General features: G+C 36.6%; 1 protein-coding gene across 3 annotated transcripts in view; it reads right to left on the reverse strand.

Annotated features, from left to right (window-relative positions):
* Dab (DAB adaptor protein) overlaps positions 1-3,277 on the reverse strand; it is a 172,962-nt gene extending 169,685 nt beyond the window's left edge. Inside the window, exon 1 of one of the 3 annotated variants that reach the window (XM_081742583.1) lies at positions 2,979-3,277. In XM_081742583.1, coding sequence (XP_081598709.1) covers positions 2,979-2,980 — 2 coding nt within the window. In that variant the 5' untranslated portion in view covers positions 2,981-3,277. The remainder of the gene's footprint in view (positions 1-2,978) is intronic. The other 2 variants (XM_081742585.1, XM_081742587.1) reach the window with 2 other exon arrangements.
* Between the last annotated feature and the right edge of the window lie 18,416 nt (positions 3,278-21,693).

Below are 21,693 nucleotides of genomic sequence, written 5' to 3' on the forward strand. Positions count from 1 at the left end.
AAACAGTATAGTGGGAAACGGTTTTCAGTGTGAAGGTTTCAATAATGGTCTATACACCTGCCAACTGACCAGATTCAAGTCCCAGTCATGGTGCAGAGTATACGTTAATAGGTCTCGTCCTTCATACCCTCGATGTTACATAACGCACGAAAGCTCATACTCAGACACTGAAGCTCCCTCGTGCCTATATGGTAAGCGTGTACGCGGGTTAGATTCACAGTAGGAATTTAAGTAGTTCGGATCCCATATTACGCTCTACGCCAACGTCTCGTATAGCCTTGTTTCTAAATGGAGTGCTAAAATCGAAATCAACCAACCAATCAGAGACTTTTTAAAGATCCTCTTAAGTAATCAATCAAACAATCAAGCAATTGGTTAAATTTATTATTCGAAGAATTGATCGTAGTGATCATGTATATTGTAGAAGGAAGTGAACGTTAAAAAAAAAAAAAAAAAAAAAATGGAAATGTCATCATTCTTGTTCTGAAGCGATGTCAAACAAAAGCAATAGGCACCACAACAAATCTGGAAGAAAATATTTGCAATATGTATAAAAAAATTGTGAATTTTTTTTTAGGAAATTATGGTAAACAAGTTAAACGTGTACAATAGTTACAGCAGGGAAAAGGGACACGATAAATCTTCTTTCTAGAAAAAAATTTAACTCCACGAAATGGGTGTTAACTGGGATGCCACAAAGAAAATATGCCAAAATCGAATATATTTTTCAAGAAAATAATCGTGGAATCTATTTTTATGCAGAAAAGTCGAGTGAAGGGTCAATTCTTTCCTCCTTCATTCTTGATACATTCCAACTCTACGCTCTGAGGATGACTGGGAAGCTTGAAAGAAAATATACGTCATACTGTGTCAAAATCTGCTACAAAAGTTAACGGTGAAAATTATTTTCTTATCTTATTGAAATAAGGTCATTTGGAAATTCGCCCTTTTACACGCTTATCTTTGACTGATTTCAACTTCAATTTACATGGTTGAAATGTTCTAAAAATATATACACCATAATGTATCAAAATTAATTATTTTTTACATTGATTATACAGAAAACTTGAATCGTTATGGCAATATGTGTATGTTCACTTGGACACATACCAACATCCTTATATACTATGGCCTAATAAGAAAGGAAAACGTATTTTATCTTTTACAAAGAATTCTTGCTTTTTTTTTTTTTTTTTTTTTTTTTAAAGTACGAAATGTGGGTGAGTTATGAATAGCTAGGAATGATTTATCAAACAATATAAATTAATCGGAATGTCCTACTAAGAGAAATATAGCACAAAAGTTAATTTTACGATTATTTTCGAAAACAACCAATATTAGCTTCACATAGAATTCTATTCATATAATACAACAGAAAAACATGGCAAATGTCTTTTGGTGAAACAACTGTACGAAGCACTTATATTGCAATTCACATATTGTTTGAATATGTATTGTTATTTTGCTGGCATAGTCATCGGCACTCCTTTGAAGATAATTAGAAGAAAAATAATTTATTGTTCGACGTGTTTAATATAAGAATATATTAGTTTTAATTAGCATTGCTTACTATTAGATTTTCGCAAGAATATAGCGCAACAAATCCAACGAAAAGAACTGGAACCAGTCATTTAAATTAAGGGTAACATAAAATTCGGTAAAGTTAGGTTACTTCAATTAAGGAAGCAAGGAATAACGATGATAAGATCTGCGATATTTATTATGCCATCAGAATTTCAAATCACGAGCTAGTCGGCTTGCGTCCTTCAAGGTTTCGTGCTAAATTATGTAAATATTTGTACTTGTTTATTATTATTATAATTATTTAAAATTTAAATTGCTCCGATTAATTCTCTTGAATGAACTGGTTAAATCTGATTCCTACGTTAAGACTACATATTGTTAATTAATAATATTATGCACTTACATAAATTGAATTATATGTATTATTCGTAGAACGTGTGTATAAATAGATCAAATCTAGTCTGCTTTATTTTACTCATGTTCTAATATAGTTAAGCATAATTTTAATTTGTAATATTTTGCTAGGCTTATTAGTGGTGAATTATGAATTGAAATTTTACTTTACAACTTCGGCGCATGTTTAGCAGAAGGGGTCCAGAATCACGTACAAAATACAAAATTTACATGAGAAATGGATAATGCAAGTACTTAGACCGAACATAACGTAACCAAATCTAACCTAAACTAACCTAATATTAGTAGAAATAAGCGAAATTCTATCATTTTTTGGAAAATTATGCTGGACCCCTACCCTAACATAATCTAATACAAACGAACCTAAGCTATCGAAACCTAACCTTATATGAACAGAAATTACTGAATTTTTTTTTTTTTTTTAATTGCTGGACCTCTTCTGCTAAACATACGCCACAACGACTTGTAGAGTTGTACTTGTGTCTTACACAGAAATGAACAATAACTGACTTCTGATCATCTGTTGGCTATACTGTACTGTACTCCTGCCGACAAAAGCGTATTTGGAACACAATAAGGAATTTGCTCCTACAATACATTAAGATTTCTGAATATTGTGTTGTATCAACAGAGCAAATGACTGCTATCAATTGTCAACATATGGTTTTGTTGTATTTCTTTTTGTTCGTTATACAATAATGCTATACGAAAAAAAAAAAAAAAAAAACTGACTTTCAATCACTTTAGGGAGAAAATCCAGCGTCGTTTATATTTCGCAATGCTTAAAACTTAATTTACGCATTCGTATTTAGTAAACACTAACTGTTTGTCAAAAATAAATTTTGTAAGCACAAATATATCAATGAATCTACTTCTGATGTTTCAATGCTACCGCCTCCGAACTCGACATGAAAATAAACAATACGCTTGGAAAATGTCATCTTGCACTGAAAGGAAGCAGACAACACAAGGAGACCTAAACAAAACAGTGGACCATTTATCGCTAGGTGAAAACAAAATATTGTTAAGATTACACTTACATTTCAAGTATGTTACTGCTTAATTCTTACCTGGCTTACAAATCTCCCACACACACTAACACTTAAACTTATAATCACGTAATAACAACACATTACACAAAGCATTCGCACTTTTCGAACTTCACTTCCCGACCTTCGCACTCGATTTATCTGTAAACTATCCCATCATGCAATGTGTGAAAACAAATGAATTATGACAGCGCGTTACTATTACCGCTATAGCTTTGAAGCCCAGAAACACAATAATGATAAATTTTAAAAATTTACTTTTATGACACATTTCAAATACTCTTATTCAAATAGATGATATAATATATTGACTTTTTTTTTATTACTGTGAATATTGTTCATAAGAACTTACTATGAGTTGTTATTAAAATTGCCACTTTCGAAACTTTCACATTGATCTTCAGGCACGCACTTTTTTTTGTCATGTTATTACTACCGTTACTTCCAAGAGCGTACACAGGGGGTAACTCTTAGGGGAAAAATCAGGCCCGTAGTCAAGGGGGGGCTAGGGCGGGCTCAGCCCCCCCTAAATTTTTTGCAGTCCCCTACTAAAGTCATAGTTCGAATTAACGGGGGATGCCGGGGAAATTCCCCTTCGGTAAAAATGTATGTCCGGCTCGTATCACAGAAGTAACATAACATCCATTTCTGGGATAAATTTTCGTCTTCTACATTTACAGCAATAATACATAAACATAACCCTCTCGTTCGAAAGTTTAATTCGAACCCTGACTGAAATGTTGGAAGAAATTGTATTTCCAAATGTACTAGAGTGCTAAATTAAAATTTACTTTTATTATCCTCATTTAAAGTATTGGCCTATTTATGCGCTACGCTTCTTTAATTTCTTTGAGCGTGAAACTGGTTTATTTATCTTTTTTTTAATGCTTCATGTGCAAACGACCCTCGCTGCAGGAGAAAAATAATTTATGGTTATTCTATCGGCAAACATGCATTTGTGTTCAGAAACAACATAGTTTTACCTTAATCTGCGGGTGAAGAGTTTACTCATAGCTACTCATAGCTATCTAAAGATGGCTATGATTTACTTCTTCCTGTCCTTCTTGGAATTTGCAACTGAAAACATCCTTTTGCTGTGAGTCATTGGCTTTCTGTCAATATGCAAGAGATTGAAAAGACAGCATCCCTCAACAGGGGGATGCAACTGCTTCGTTCTAATCATCACATAGGTGTATGGGTTTGTTTTGTGTATATTGGACATGGAGAGAGGGGGGAATTTTGACTACGTTTTATGTCACGTGATAACGGAGTAAGAAAAGTTTCCTTTTCTGAATTGTGTTTACTCTTGTTGTGTTGTTGAACATGGTTGTAATTGAAAGTTGATCTATACAGGTTTCTGAAGATGCACCGAAGTTGACTTGAAGAATGAGATTTGTAGTGTATCAGCAACTTGACTATTTGTTAAATAACTTGGAATAGATAAATAATACTTTTAATATATCTTTAAACTAAAGATAAGTTCGATTCACTTAATCTTTCTCGGGGATGAATTATTAGATACTTTATTAAAATAATTTAATAATTGTTGCCAATCTTTGGTGCCAGAATCAAATGTTCATGCAGATAATCAGACGTAAACCTAATCATCCAAAGTTACTATTTTGTAAAAGAATACCTTGCAATCTTCTGGTATGTAAACAAAAAATGTAGCAAACTAAACGGAGGTAGTAGTTGCACTTATAGGAAAAACAGAATTTTCAATTAAAAATTGAACCTTATTGGATGATAATATGTATAATGCTTTATAAATTTGAAATTTGACCTTTGACTTAAAACAGGGTGCGTTGGGGAGTTTAGCGTCCCTCTTCAACAGGGAGGCTATGTAGACACAGGACCTATAGCTTAAAGTAACATCCAAATCACTATCGGTTTGAATCCGAGGACTCCCAGTACGGTTTGAACCCGAAACCGGACGCGCCAAAGGCGAGCGCTGTACCCATGAGGCTACGGGGTAGCCTACAAAAGTAACAATTTGCTAATGTAGTTTCATTTTGAAGAAGAGATATCTTCAATAGAAATAAGTAAATAGCTGTTTAAATCATTAGTTCTTAACTTAAACTTTTTTAGTACCTACGAAAGCAACTGATGTCGAATTCTTATTTGTACAATGTAAAGAAGAATTTCATGTATACTTTGATATGAATTGTACTATATAAAGAAAATTTAATAAATTGTTACTTCTCTTGTCAATTTCGTTTCGAGAAAGAAGGTAACTGCGCTAGAACAGGGAACATTTTTGGAGTTATTTCTTATTTGAATGCTCGAGTACCAAAACATAACATATTATTTTTACTTAAACATGACTTTAGTAGCAATCGTCCTAAATGATTGTTGATAGTATGTTCCAAAGAGTCTAGAGCAGTGGTTTTTAAACTGGAGTCCGCGGACCCCGAGGGTCCGCGTGACCTGGCTACGGGGTCCGCGACGTGTAAAAATTGAAACGTGTTGTGATAAAATGGAACTCACAGCTGTTATGCAAAATGTATTTTTTCAGTTACTAAAAAGACAGCAATTAGAAATTATACCGACGTTTGTAAATTTGAATATTTTCTTTTCTAAATTTCTGCCCTGAAGCCTGTCAACCGTTATGTAGGACTACTTCAGGTGAGAGGAATTCCTTCTTTGTTAGAGCATTTTCTCAAAAGGAGTTGTACATTAACTGCACCGTGCCGATCTTGTTTTGTTAAGTTACAACAATGACATAACCAGAAATCTCGATCTGGACACAATTGTTCTAAGATTGGCAGCATCCAAAACAAGGAGACTTATACTGTGATTGTGTTGTTAGTGATTGTTCAAATGTTCAACTTGTTTCTATTATACTGTGCCAACATGAGGAGTGTATATATGCGTGTTGTGTTTGTGTTTCTTAATCTTATAAAATTTATAAATTTGTAGATAGCAAAAACCCATAAACATATCATTATTTCTTTCGAACATCACCATAAAAAACTGATCAAAAAATGTTTAGAAGTACAAGTGTAAAATAAAGCCCGTAATATTTGAAGAAATGTAAAGTTTCGTATCTAAGAACATGTAAATAATAATACAGGTGAGATGTTAATTTCATTTTTCCAATATGCATATATTTGTTTAGGCCACATGTATTTCAAAATATTGATTTAAGATTTTGAGATCCTCCTCTGTAGAATCTCTTTGAAGATAGTATTAAATCTCATTACTTTCTAGATGTTTTCGAGTTTCACAAATATTTTTTCAGTCCATCAAAAATTTAAAAACGTATTTCCTGTACTAATTCTTTGGAAATTTTAATGATTGGTTCGTTCGGCCAACTATTTTTTTTAAATACTTTTTTTTTTTTATTTCCTTGAAGATGAGAAAACGGAAGAAATATTTTGTTGCCATAACAAATAAATAAAAAGGAAACACATAGTATTCTAGCTTTCAGGTACAATTGTACTAACGCTATAGAGGAAAATTTTAATAGTAATTCCTTCAGGCTGTAGTTTTAGTTTTAAGAGCATAAGAAATTATTCATCATCACACACAGAGACAGACATTATATATATATATATATATATATATATCTGTGTGTGTGCCCACCCTAATTTACATTTAGCCCCCCCTAAATTTCGAGGCTGGCTACGGGCCTGGGAAAAATCCAGATTTTTCTGTAAATTGAGCCTAATTTTAAGTGTGACTTTACCAATTTTAATGTAATTAATCTTCATGCTGAATTTGGATTCTCCCAAAAACTTTCGATCCCTCCCGAAATAAATATCTAAACACGTGCCTGGTTACTTCTAACACTTATAGCCAGGGACGCAAACCCGTATCCAGGGGGGTTTAGGGGGCCGGAACCCCCTAAATTTTTACAGCCCCCTTAAAATTTTCACGGTAGGCTTGCAAATGAACTTTAATATGGTTGGATCGGGCCCCCTAACTTCTACCGCCCCCTACAGTTTTGGGCTGACTATCGGCCTGCAAGGACGTACGCAGGGGAAGGGTTGGACCTCTAGAAGTCTCGACTTTTCTGTAAATGTAGTCAAATTTTAAGGGTAATATTTATAAATTTTAACATTTATAAATTTTAATTATCCTCATATTGAATTGAAACCCCCAGAAATATATCCTGAATAGTATATATCCCTGCTTAAAACCACTAGTACCAGTGGCGTATTTAAGAAGGCTTCCGGGCTTAAACCCCCCCCTGAAATGTTATTTACTGTATTAAAGTAAATGAAATATCTTGCAGAATTTTCACATTTCCAGGACCAAAGTTAGCAAAGCATTCCCCTCCCGAAATAAAATAGTAAATACGCCACTGACTAGTACTAACTACTAACACTGATGTTACTATTAAATAAATAAATTCTACAATAACCTAAATAAAACGAACATAAAACATTAGTGTTTATAGACGTCTACTTTCAGTGTATTGGAATTCCTCCCTGCTGAAGAAGAATTCTATTTTTTTTTTTTTTACCACTTTTTCAAGGAGGAAATCATCAGATCATTTTCAAGTTAACCTGAACACGCATATCACAAGTTTTCTTGACATATTGATACTTAAGCTCTCATTATACTAAAAACTCGTTCGACATGTGTATTACTGACTGGTACGAGGGGCGTTCAGTATACCCTTCCCCCTCATGTAGGATCATGATTTTAACATGTGTAGGAAGTAGACATCTTATGATGACTTTATGCCCCAGTGCAAGTTATTTGAGCATGTACTTTCTTCTTTGCAGGTGTTTGCAGTAGAGCATCTGTAAGAACTCTGTGAAAATGGAAAATAGTGAGGTTTGTGCAGTCATCAAGTACCTGCAATTGAAAAGTTTACAGCCAAGAAAAATTCATGACGACTTGATACAAACATTAGGACAGTCTGCTCCATCATATCCTACAGTTGCGAGATGGTACCGTGAGTTCAGACGTGGCAGACAATCATGCGAAGATGCCCATGCAGGTGGGCCACAAGTAACAGTGACCACCGAAGAAAACATTGCGGAGATCCTTGACATGGTTATGGCAGACAGACGAGTTACCATCAGGTATTTAGCAGAGAGTATAAAGTTCGAAACCTGAATGCTGATCAGAAGAGGAGCAGACTGATATTTTCAAGGCAACTTTTGGACAGGTATCGTGCAGATCCAGAGGACTTTTTGACACGATTTGTGACATTGGACGAAACATGGGTACACCACTTTGACCCCGAATCCAACAAAGCTCAATGCAATGGAAGCACACCAGTTCCCCAACCCCGAAGAAATTTCGTGTTCAACAGTCAGCCAAAATGTTTATGGCAACTGTTTTCTGGGATGCCAAGGGAATACTGCTGGTGGATTATGTGGAACATGGAACCACAATGACGGGCCAGTATTATGCTGACCTTATACCAAAATTGCGAGCTGAAATAAAGAAGGGACGAGGAATGTTGGCGCGTGGAGTGTTGCTGCATCAGGACAATGCTCCCGTTCACAAGTCCGGTGTTGCCATGGCTGCAATTCATACAGCTGGATTTAAATTGGTGCCTCACTCCCCTTACTTACCCGACCTAGCCCCAAATGACTTCCACTTGTTTCCCCATTCGAAGCCGCGTCTCCGTGGACAGGTTTTTCGAGATGACAATGCCGTCATGGATGCTGTTAATACGTGGATGCAGGAGCAAGAGGACATCTTCTTCCAACGGTATAGAAGCACGTATGGCAAGATAGCCCCACTTCACTTTAGAAAATTGAAACAATGACTAGGTCATTCGTTTGTACCATTTTCCTTATAGGGTTACTTGAGATGTCAAGTGGGGGGGGCTATCTTGGCGCCAAAATAGCCCCACCCAAATGTCATCCCCTGTTTCTCGAAAACTATCAGGGTACAAACAAAACTTTTTTCGGTACAAACGGTACGCTTTCAAATGGTGTATTTCAATTTTTTGTGCTGTGATACAGGGGGGCTATCTTGGCGCCAAAATAGCCCCCCGTCCCAAATGTCATCTCCTGTTTCTCGAAAACTATCAGGGTACAAACAAAACCTTTTTCGGTACAAACGGTACAAACGATTTGCTTTCGAATGGTGTATTTCAATTTTTTGTGCTGTGATACGGGGGGCTATCTTGGCGCCAAAATATCCCCCCCAAATGTCATTCCCTGTTTCTCGAAAACTATCAGGGTGCAAACGAAACTTTTTTCGATACAAACGGTACAAACGATTTGCTTTCGAATGGTGTATTTCAATTTTTTGTGCTGTGATACGGGGGGCTACCTTGGCGCCAAGATAGTCCCCCAAATGTCATCCTTTCTTTCTCGAAAACTATCAGGGTACAAACGAAACTTTTTTTCGGTACAAACGATTTGCTTTCGAATGGTGTATTTCATTTTTTGTGCTGTGATAGGGGGGGGGCTATCTTGGCGGCAAGATAGCTTTCCAGTTGACCTCTCAAGTAACCCCTTAAGGAAAATGGTACAAACGAAAGTATTTTCGGTACAAACGGTACAAACGTAGTACAAACGAATGACCTAGTCATTGTTTCAATTTTCTGAAGTGGGGGGAGGGCTATCTTGCCAGACATTATAGAAGCTTTGGAGCGGCGATGGACTAAGTGCATTGAAAGGGCAGGGGATTATGTTGAAAAATAAACATTTTTCATTTCTATTATATTTTGCTTTCTTGGTGAGTGTTAGAGCATACTGAACGCCCCTCGTATACCATTGTGTAAACTGCATGATTTGGATCATGTTTGGCGCATCTTCTTTCTCCAAAAACACTCCACAATCTACAATTATTGTTATCTTTCCTCATCAAGTATTGATAAAGACTCTTTGTATAGTTCATTTCCATCGAAACTAACTTTAAGTTTCATCCCCATTTCTGTCAAATCATTAAATGGAAACAGTTTTGGTGCCACGTAATAATACAAGCTCAACAATTAAAATAATTTGAACTTTGCCTTCTGTCAGCGCTGCCCAACACTCCATGGCTCATGAAGCGCCTCCCTTATTTTCTGGAATGCACCCCCTCTTCAAATCGTAAGTAGTGGCCACTTTTAAGTTAAATCAATATTTTTTTTCTTCTTTAGTGTTAATATCTCCCCTCAACCCATAATGAATAAAAATTAAATGAAGTATTTCTAGAAATCGCCCAGAATTAGTAAAAATGCTCGAAGTAATGAATTTACAACCCCCCTTCCCAAATCAAACAATATCTCCCATGAATAGTCATCATCACGCCCATGGGCGGCGATTAGGGGGGGCAAAGGGGGGCAGTTGTTCCCCCACTTTTTTTGAAATGACCCATTAATGTATATAATTTCATTTGGAAATATAAAGTTTTTGTATGTATTAATGGTTCATAGAATAAAAATGGTGCCATAAAATATTTGCCATTCCCTGAGTACGTATTAGTTGTCTTCCCATACAGTGAACAAAGCTATATGAATTGCGTTTTAATTGACACGAAAAATGGCCCCAAAATTAACCTATTGGAGTGCCACAATTCGAGTGTACTTTCATTTCTTCTTACAAGGGCTCGATATGTTAGCCAGTCGCTTTAGAACTAATTGAGATAACATTTCGAAAAAAAAAAAAAAAATAAATAAATAAATAAAATAAAAAATAAAAAAATAAATAAATCTTCACAAGCAGTGTTTTTTTTTCAGAAACAATGTTCCGGGGCGCGCATTCTATTTATTATTATATTATAGACGTATTATTTTGGTCTCCTTCGGGGAGTGGGATACTCTCAGAGCTTCGGGGGGCAGTGCTTCCCAAAAGCATGTCTGGAAGAAACACTGTTCCCAAATTATTATTGTTTAATTTCACAAAAATCGACAGTTCCTAAAATGTCTTTTCTTCTTTCTAATGGTAAGGAATATTTTGATTTGATTTTTTTGAGTTTAACATCCCGTTCAGCAGTGAGGCTATATGAGACGTGGACCTACTGATTAACGTGGAATACAAACCACATGAGCTCTCGCCAGGAATCGAACCCGAGTCTTCTACGTCAAAGGCGCGGCATTGTTTTGCAGTGTAATATATGAATTTAGGGGTAAACATACTGTATACAATTTTGTATATACAATTAAATTTAGTGAATTCTAGGTTTTAGGATTATTTTGCATAACTGGAATGTGGAGTGATTCTAAGTATTGTTGAGTTTTGATGTATTCCAAGAAAGTGAAAACTGTACCTAATGGCAACGAACATTTTTCGGGAAGCTGCAAAAGTATTTCTTTAAATGTCGCAGCATATGCTTGTAGTATTTACTGTTTTTCTAAGAGTAATAACATGCATGGAATTAAAAATGTAAGTTGTTCCTATATTCCCAGTTTCAATATAACTTTTGCGAAACAAGCCTTATTTTTCATTACTGTTCGATTAATATTATCCTTTCTGTTTGTTTTGCGAATTAAGCCCCTAATCTGACCACACAATTTTCCAGACAGAATTTTAAGATGTTCATGAGCAAGGAATCAAATCTCTTCTTACACTTTCGTTGTCTAAGAGTACAAAGAGCTAGTATCTACTTGCGTTGCTCTAGTCAATTTACTTTGTAAAATATAAAACAAGATATACGGTATTTTAACTGGAAAATACAGTATCCTAATAGTTATACAACCTTTTGTCAAACAAAATGTTAGAAGCAACCAAAAAACTAACATTGATATACAAATATTGAGATCATGTCTTGCCCCCCCACTTTTGACGTCCAACCGCCGCCACTGATCACGCCCATTAGAGACAGAAAATAGAATTACTTGAAATATATCTGTACCGTCCTTCATAATTACTCATGACGCTCTGTGCTCATGGTAACCCTCTTCGTAGCACTCCTGCCTTCTGTTATAATCAAAGCATCATATTTCTTGAAAATAACTAACAACTAAGTACAAAATACATTATAGGACATAAATGGCTTAAATAATTAATTATAGGTATATATTTAAGCCCATATATAGCTCATTGACCGAAAGAATATACGAAGAAGGATCCGAAACTGCCGATATTTCTGGAGTTTTGTCTGTTAAAGAGGAAAGAGGAATTTTGATACATGGAGTTAGCAACTCTGTAGAGTTTCAGCTGCCTGCCACCTACGGCGCTAGTTGTAGTTAAATGCAAATGGCGACTCGTTTGGAAAACTGGTCTCGCAAAGAAGTCCGCTCAGTTATTCGATTTCTTTGGGTGTAACAAGTAACCGCGACAGAAATTCATTCACAGCTGGTAGAGGTTTACGGAGAGACTGTGATGTCTCGTCAGCATGTCGTAGAATGGTGTCAAAAGTTTGCGGTTAGTAGAGAAAACGTTATTGGGGAGGAGCGCAGTTTCGCTGGGATATCACCGACCACCTTTTTTGCATCCCGGATCTAACTCAAAGCGTCTTTCACCTGTTCCAGCACTTGAAGGAGCACCTCGGAGCCTGTCGCTTCGATTCAGCGAGGAAGTGAAACACGTTATGAAATGTGGATGAACACGCAAGAACTGGATTTTTTTGCTAGGAAGGAATCTTCAAATTCATCCCACGATGCGATAAGTGCCTCAACTGATATGAAGATTATGTCGAAAAATAACCTAATGTATGTACGTTGTACTATCTGTTCGCTGTATTGGTTGTATGAAAAAATATATACATGTTCCACTGCAGGCTTTGTAACCTTACTTTCTGATTACCCCTTGTATTTCAAACCCAGGCACTCTGGACAGTGTCCGGAGGTCTAAATCCCTTTTTGTTATGAGTTCCAACTTAAGAATAAACATTGCTGGTAGACTTTAATAATATTAGGTTGGTGTGAATAAAACGTCCACTTTCCCGTCTGTTGTAAAACTCACCTCAGTAACACAACACAGGGATAGATTAAAGTCAGGAATCTAACTCACAAACTAGGTCTGACATCTTTTTAAAATAAAATGTAGGAACATTTCATGCAATTACTGAGGGGAGAAAAGTTTTAGTGGTACTTTTTCCATAATAATGTAATATAAATCTTCTAATGAAGAGCATATCATGTTTGTTTAATTGATAAAAGGGAAAGACGATTTAAATTGCATAGGTCCTATATCATAAACTATATAATAAAAATTGACAAATTCAGATACTATGCCACTTACATATAGGCCTATATGTTCCTGCCTGCCTACCTACCGACGTTGTAAGACTTCCACTCACTGGCGCAAATTTCGGGGGTATGACGGGGACATGTCCCTTCCAAATCTTGGAACGGGACACAGTCCCCCCAATAATCCTATTTGAAATATGTTTATTTGGAGAGAAATATGATGACTTGTGTCCGATTGTCACAAAGGAAACAGATGAAATTGATGTCCCGCCAAGAATAAGTCTCAAATCTGCCCGTCTTCCAATGTTGAAGACAACTTTGCTTCCCTGATCCTCCACTGCATTGTTTTTCAACTTCATAAATATTAGCATCGCTTTAAAAAAAATATGGGAACGATCTTACCCGTTCCCCCCCCCCCTCTATGTTGAAGACAGATTTGCGCCGCTGGCTGTGACAATTTGAAACAAAACAGAACTTCTTTTAAAACTCAGAAATGTATACTCTCGATTTAGTACTTTATAGGTTGCATGAATCTATGAAGAACAGAAGTTGCTGAAAGAATAAATTGCTTAAAACAAAGAATCAAACAAAGAAAAGATATATATATTAAAAATAAATCATTCAGTGCTCTTAAATAGTATCTACATGCTTTAAAATACTAATGTTTGAGAAATATGAAGATAAATTGTTACATTTACATAAACATCCAGGCATCTTTCGGGAATTTGCCGGGCCTGAAAAGATGCCAATTGATTGTGTATAGGCCCTCAGCGCCCATGGCCTGCAAATTACAAAGGGGAAAGGAACCTGAGGAAGATACCATTAAGGTAAACAACCGTCAAAGCTTCCTTTTCATAGAGGGTCTTGTTCCGGGGCGCTGTTCCCCTTCCCTCCGTTACCCCTAAGTAATCTTAACAGCCAAGTTACAAACTAGCATATTGATTTAACATTCATGCTAGTTCTTGTATATATGCTGTTTCCTCATTCCTAGTAACGTTTTTAACCTCAACGCCACTAGAAAAAAAAAATGGGGAAATAGGGGAATAAAGTACTTACCTGAATACACTCACTGAATTTTGTCACACGAATAAGAAAAACTTAACTCTTAGCAACAGTTTGATTGTTGGTGTTATTTTTTTTAATTCGTTGTTAATTTATAAACCCCATTTCTAAAAAATAAATAAATAAATAAATAAATAAATAAATAAAAAATAAATAGTTAAAAATTTCGAGGTATGAACATTTTCTATTTTAACAAATTTTCAATTTAAATAAAGGTTATTGCTGTATAACAATTTGAAATAATACAAAATGATTTTTAGTGGTATTCAAATGATTTTCGTTTCATGTTGTGTACCTACCCTAGATCTCTAAACTATTTGAATTCAATGCTGAAACCTTAAGAAGTAGATCTAGAAGTTATGGCTGTATCAGAAATGAAAGCCTGATGCATATTTTAAAAAAGTTTCCCGCTATCTCTTACAATTATTACTATCTGGGAACCAATATTCAAGTCGGGAGCTGTCCCCTTGAGAAATTCGTTGTCGTCTCAGCATCCGGCTCCTAGCTGTTATAATGAGCCCAGCAGCGACGCTCGCCGTCGGGATGCTCGTCAAAGTGATAATGATACCACACCCTTTGAACCACCATCTCGGGGCCACATTACTACATACAACCATGTACTTGGCTGCCTACCTTCCTGCCGACATGTTGCCGTAATGAAACCACTTTTCAGCCGCAATGCCGGTTCTAGAAAGGCATGCCATCATCTTGATGGCGGTCCTTCTTCCCGGCGACGTGGTGGCCTTATAGAAATAATTTTGCGAAAGCGTATCGGCATGTGATCATCGCCTCGCCACGTTTCAGTAGACGGATTTCTTAAATGGGCTAGTAGTCTAAACCGACAATTTGGAGGTTTAGCTGTAGCACGTATTTATCTCATTCTTACATGCACCTAAATCGTATACATCCACAAATACTTCCATCTTAGCAACACTGGTGCAAATCTCGGTGGGATAAGGGGGACATGTCTCCTCCAATCTTGGAACTGTGGGGACTGTCCCCCTCCACAATTCGATTTGAAATGGGTTTTTTGGGGAAAAATGTGATGATTTGTCTCCGGCTGCCACAAAGGAAAGTGAGATGAAATTCATGTCTCCCTAGAATAAGCCTCAAATATGCCCGCCTCCCAATGCTGAAGACAATTCTGCTCTCCTGATCTTCCACAAGATTGTTTTTCAACCTAATAATTGTTTTGAACATCGCTTAAAAGAAGAGGAAAAAATATGGGAACGGTCTTACCCCCCCCCCCACTGTTGAAGACAGATTTGCGCCGCTGCTTCCACTTATTATATAGGTTTTAGACCCCCTTATATAATAATGTAGAAAATAATTTTCAATAATAATAATAATAATAATAATAATAATAATAATAATAATAATAATAATAATAATAATAATAATAATAATAATAATAATAATAATAATAATGTCGCCAACTCCATCAATAAACGTAAAAGTTAAAACAATTTAAAGTCCCGACAGAGCTACGTCGGGACATCTGTATTGTCCCGACAAAATTCATGACGGATGGTAACCCTTTCACAAACTCCGTACACATCAGGCAAACATGAGACAGTGCGTTGTTGAAGTGCGTGTTATGAAAGTTAATCATGGAGAACGCACAACTGCGTGTTAATTTTTCTTTGGCCGATTAACATCTTGTTCGGATGTGCTCCTCAGGAACACTGTGGAAGTGCTCCTCGAAAAGTGTTCCTGCCATTGTAGAAAAGATAGGCATATGTAAGGTGAAAAAATTGGGCTCATCGGTGACACTTGAATTGGCACCGGGCAACAAGAATCTGGATGTGTGCAGTTCTCTGTGAGAAATAACAGGGAAAGTTTCGTGCATCGGGTTGTCACTTTAGATGAGAAATGTGCCTTCTATGACAACCATAAAAGATCAGAAGAATGGTTAGATCGCGATCCAGGGGCGGATCCATGACCGACTTCTGCGGGGGAGGGCGATGGATTGTCATACTGCTACTTTTAAGGGCTCCAAACTTTGGGATGGGTTTTATTTATATATATAAAATAAGAAAGTTTCCTCTTCTAAGGGGGGGGGGCGATCACCCCGATCGCCCCTTCCCCCTGGATCCGCCCCTGTCGTGATCAACTTCCAGGATGGTTTCCGCACAGAAGTGCTTTTGCTGGTATGGTACTTTATAGTCAGAGTGATCCATTTTTTCTTGGTCGAGGCGTAACCATTATTACCAATTTTTATAGTGTTGAACTTCATTAAATGCACCGCAATTTTGCCTGCAAGCATCCAGAAATGTTCGAAAGAAATGGCGTCCTCATGTTGGACGCACAGATCTCGCACAAGGACGGCGCAGGTAGGCTCTCCATGAGTTGCATCCGACCGATTACCGTCTCTTCGATGATCTCGATCACTTCTTGAAAGGAAATATCTCCCCTGATCAGGCAGTACAACGTCTCGGAATCCAATCAATTGCAAAGTGATGGCAAAAGGTGGGGCTATTACAGTGTTGTCAGATTCAGAATAACAGACTTCCCGCTCAAAAGGCTCTGAAATTTCCCAATCGCTTGCAAAATTTCCCGCCAAGAAAGAATATCAATCATTAATTAAATACGGTAATTAATCATTAATGATTAATTAATTAGTCATTATACAGTATTAATGATTTCAAATTAAAATTCAATAACTATGAACAATCAATCAGAAGTACATCTTATTCTGCGGGAGGAGAAATCTATTATAGGGCCATCCTTCCATTTTCTATCTTTAGTTTATTTGGTATAGAGAGAAATATACATTGTGTCTGTGAATGTGTGTGTGTGTGTGTGTGAGTGTGTGCTACTTCCAAGCATTATATACTTCCCTCCTTCCCCTCTCTTCTCCCTAACATTCTGTGAATGACTGCCTGTAACAAATATAGTAAGTAAAGGGCCATAAACCCTTCCTCCTTTCTTTCTTCTCGCAGAAAATGGATATTGGCCCGATTAACAATCAGTTCCATTTGGTTCGGTTTATTATCCTCTCTTACTGTTTTCTAACCTTCAAAGACGGTTCTAATTCATCTACTATTCCATGTACCCCAGAGATGAAGACAAGAAGTGAGAAAGAAAAGACATAAACAGGAAGAAGATTTGACAGAATTTCCCATTTTCAACCAGAATTTCCCGCATTCCCGCACATGCTAAGAATTTCCTGTTTTCTATCTTGATTAATCAGTGTTGTAGTTATTATTTTTATCCTTTGTAAATTACGCACTTAGAGTGAATAATTCATTCACACCAATCTATTACTTCTACATAGGTTGCTTTTGTAACATAGACTAAGTATTTTATAAACAAACTTCGAATCTTTTTTGAATATTTAAATGCAAAAGACTGTATAAAATACATACACATTTTACACATATACACATTTGTATATGTGTATTTCTTGTATTGTATTTCTTGTATACACATTTGTATAACTCGGATTTAATCTATGGATGAATCAGAGACATGTTAATAATAGAAAAGGCCATAGTGACGCATATGAGTGGGTCTATTCAAGGCCGCCCATCAAGGGGCGCAAGGAGGCGCTTGTCTTCCCCCCCTTTTAGAGGAAATTGTGCTTCGGAAGATCGAAAACCCAATAGATATTTTAGAATAGTTACAACAAAATTTGATACTACATTTTAAAAGTCGCTTATACTTGCCCCCCCTTGGAAACCACAACATGGGCGCCCTTGGGTCTATTCAAAATTTTTCGGACATAGGTTCTCTTTTGATCACGTTCAATCATGAGACTGTGAATTCCGACGGGTTATTATCAGGAACGTTGCCAAGGGGTGGGTCATGGGGGTCTGTACCTCCACCGAAATCCCAACTTTTCTGTAAATTTAGTATAATTTTAGGAGTGATTTTTAAAAATGTTAATATAATTTATCCTAACAAATAAAACACAGTTCTGACCAGAGCAGAATGAAATATATTAAAAACTATACTTACAATGTGTTACAGTTTCAAGGACCTAACGTCCTCTTCATCAGACACAAACACTCGTGTCATGTGTTTGTGTCTGATGAAGAGGACGTTAGGTCCTTGAAACAGTAAACATTATAAGTATAGTTTTTAATATATTTCATTCTGCTCTGGTCAGAACTGTGTTTTATTTGTTACTCTACTTATCCAGAGCCATGGAGTTTGTTCATTATAATTTATCCTCATATTGAATTTGCCCCCCCCCCTCCGAAATAAATTTCTGCCTACGTGCCTGGCTGTTATGGTTCTGTTTATTGATTGATTAATTAGATTCGTCTTTTCTCATCACAGCGGAAGGTGTGGTCACATTGCATAGTTCATTGCTCAACCGTCACTATGTTCGATTTTCTTCCGTCCATTGGTTCCATACACAGACATCTCTATCGTTGCGGTGTTCCTTGTGCATACACCAATTTCGGGGTTCGAGATGCCACTTTCCCGTGAGCTGGCTAGGTCCAAATAAATCACTTGTTTATTGTGCGTCCTTTGAGGTCGATGAGGCATTATGACACTTACCCACAAGTTTCCTATTCCCTTATACACGTTTGACTGCATAAAAACTGCTTAATCAGCCCTTTCTCGGTACTATTCCGGGGAATGACCTGAGGACAAAGTTCCATCCCAGTGAAATTGCAATGGGTCGTATGTCGTAAATGCTGTGCAAATGCTGCAAATTTAGACATATTCTTATCATCCCTTTTTGCTGTCGCAATTTTCAAAAGCAAACGTATAAAATCATAATACTTTTAGGTTGATAACTCCTAAAGTATCGACTCAGGAATCGATAAAAGAGCCTTTGTCTTGTACATCACAGCTCCTTCTTCGGCATTACCTTAACAGGTGATTTGTCTTCTAACACAATTCTATACTACATGCAATGTTACATATACTTATATTGTCAATGTAACTACTACGTATCGTCAATGTAAATACCACATATCATCAATATAGCCAACATATTTAAAACATCTCATCATCACTGTTCTAAATGCAAACAGTATGCAACTGCATCTGTGTAAGCCATCAAGTCTATTACATGTGATTCCAGACGTCTTTTCAATGATTTTATTTTCTGTTCAATTCGCCTATATTTCAGCTTTGGTTCATTCGGCTTTTTTCCTACCTCCATCATTAGCATACAAGCTTCATTCTCACTTTGTTCTTGTTGCAACAGCTGTACAAATGTAAAAATATCCGGATGTTCTCTTGTCAATTTTCTGTTTAATTTAGAGTGCCACCCCTCTACAACATTAGTTGTTCTTTCCTCAACATTATCATAATGGTTCCATATATCTCTGGAAAAGAGAGAACCATTAATTACATAAAACAAATCAAAGCTTGACAATAGACATTCAACAGCGATTGGATGTTTGACTAAGGATAATATCTGTTGTTTGTTGTTAGTAACACGGTAAATTTATAAGTATTTAGTTTTGTAATCATTACACTAGTAGCTATGGAGTTAATTTCAGATCTCTGGTATAAGCAGATTAAAATTTCGTATTGGCATGCAGATCTCAGAAATTATTTTTATGGAATGAGAATAATAATTACGCTTACCGCACTCCATTAAAGACACTATGCACCATTTCATAAGACTGTTATAGTAATCAGAGGCGTAGCTAAAATAGAGGGGAGCGAGCGAGGCGGTTGCCCCGGGCGCTAACAGCAGGGGTCGCCGAACGAGCAAGAAGAAAGAAAAAATATTGGAAGTCAGTAAACGACGCGTCGCCCTGATAACGTATTGGCGTCCTATTAAATCAATATTGTTGTTAGTTTGCAAAGAAATAGATTTGATAATTTTCTTGCTTGCTCCGCTTGCAACGTAAACGTTTCAATAAGAATCACAGCAAGCTTTTACTTGTTACATTAAAAAGTTATTATATATGATTTGTTAATGTCAGTGTGATATGCAAGGTGCCGAGTAATGACATAGTTTACGCAGGAGTGTTTTCAAAATCAGAAACGGTCAAAGTTTGGAATACGTGTTCGGCGTTTTGTTGGTGATGAGTTTGCTTAGATAATCACGCTTCTCTACCCAATCGGATTACTCACGATGGTGAGAATGAAGGCTTTGAGAAATTCGCAAAGAAGGCTCCTTCTGAATTTCCATTACAATTTCACAGAATATTTTTTACCGTAAAAGAATCGAAATAAAAATGCTATTTGTGTGGTCACATACAGAATAAAATCACAGATATTTACGATTATTAGGAAGGGGAAGCCACGTGTAATAGGCTTGGTGGCTTACATAGATGTGGTTGCATACTGTTTACATTTTGAACAGCGATGATGAGATCTTTAAATTGTATTGGCTACCTTGACGATATGTGGAAGAGGCCTATTTAGTATTGTTAGTATTTACATTGACAGTATAAATGAAATGAAATGAAATTTTTAAGTTTTACGTCCTATGGTAATGCTGGCTAGGTTAAAGGAGACGGTGATGATGAGAAATGAATGAAATAGTGGAAAGTGGGAGGAAACGGTAGAACACCGAGAAAAGCAACGCACACGGTGTCTGTCCACCACAAAGCTCACCTGGCTCGAACTGGGATGGAACCATGGACCCCATGAAATTTTGTTGTGAAATGACTTGATATTAGACCGAAATAAGTTTATTTTATGTTCGTTTCAGTTACAATGTCAAACGACTTTCTTGTAACTAAATCAATTAATTTTCCATTTCTTTGTAAGTATTAAAAAATCACATCTTTACTAAAGTAGACGTGAATAACGCTGCTAATAACAGAACTGTACCTAGTCATTTTTCCGAGAAGAACAAGTAGAATAACATCTTAAACTTATGATGAAACTTGAAGAAATAGTTATTCTTCTTACAGAATCTATTAGAATTACTAAAGAAAAATTCCCTAGAAAAGATCCCTCACTGCACAGAATTCCCCGTCTCGAAAGATTAGGCAGAACGGGAAGTAGGCAGAACGGGAATTACCGTTCTACCTAAAGATAAGATCATTAAAAATATTTTCTACAAACTGCTGGAGGGCCTGTAGGCAGAACGGGAAGACACCTACATATTACATATAACAAAGGAAATAAACGAATAAATTCTTTATTCAATAAATAAGTAAACCCAATAGTTTTCAACTTCTTAAAGAATGAACAATATTGTTTGTTCCAAACAGTCGCTCGCTTGTAATGGAAAATTACAACGAGCTCAATATTTTGAATGGAAATGGTAAGTACAAGCGCGCATGTTTTTAGATTTGATAATGATCTCATCCATGGGTATATGGTTAGCGTACACATCAAAGTCTCGGGAGACCCGGGTTCGATTCCAGGGAGGAGTTCATGTAGTTTGTATCGACCGTTAGGTTGTATGTCCACGCCTCATAGGCCTGGTTGCTGAAAAGCGCGCTAAATTCTAACTCATTCATCCAACCATAGATCTGTTAGTTGGGCTAATAAGCCTACATATAAATGTGGGTCTGAATCCAACATTTTATGTTGGTTTGCAGCTAGGAGAAACGCTTGGGGTAGGCATATGAATGCTTAGTTGTGGTAAACTGTAGCTTTTTGGCCATTATAGGGCAAAATGAAATGAAATCTTTGAGTTTTACGTCCCACGATTATGCCGGTTAGGCTAAAGGAGACGGTGAT

This window comes from Thermobia domestica, chromosome 16 (genome assembly GCF_964235325.1).
Source record: "Thermobia domestica chromosome 16, izTheDome1.hap1.1, whole genome shotgun sequence".
Taxonomy (NCBI): Eukaryota; Metazoa; Arthropoda; class Insecta; order Zygentoma; family Lepismatidae; genus Thermobia; species Thermobia domestica.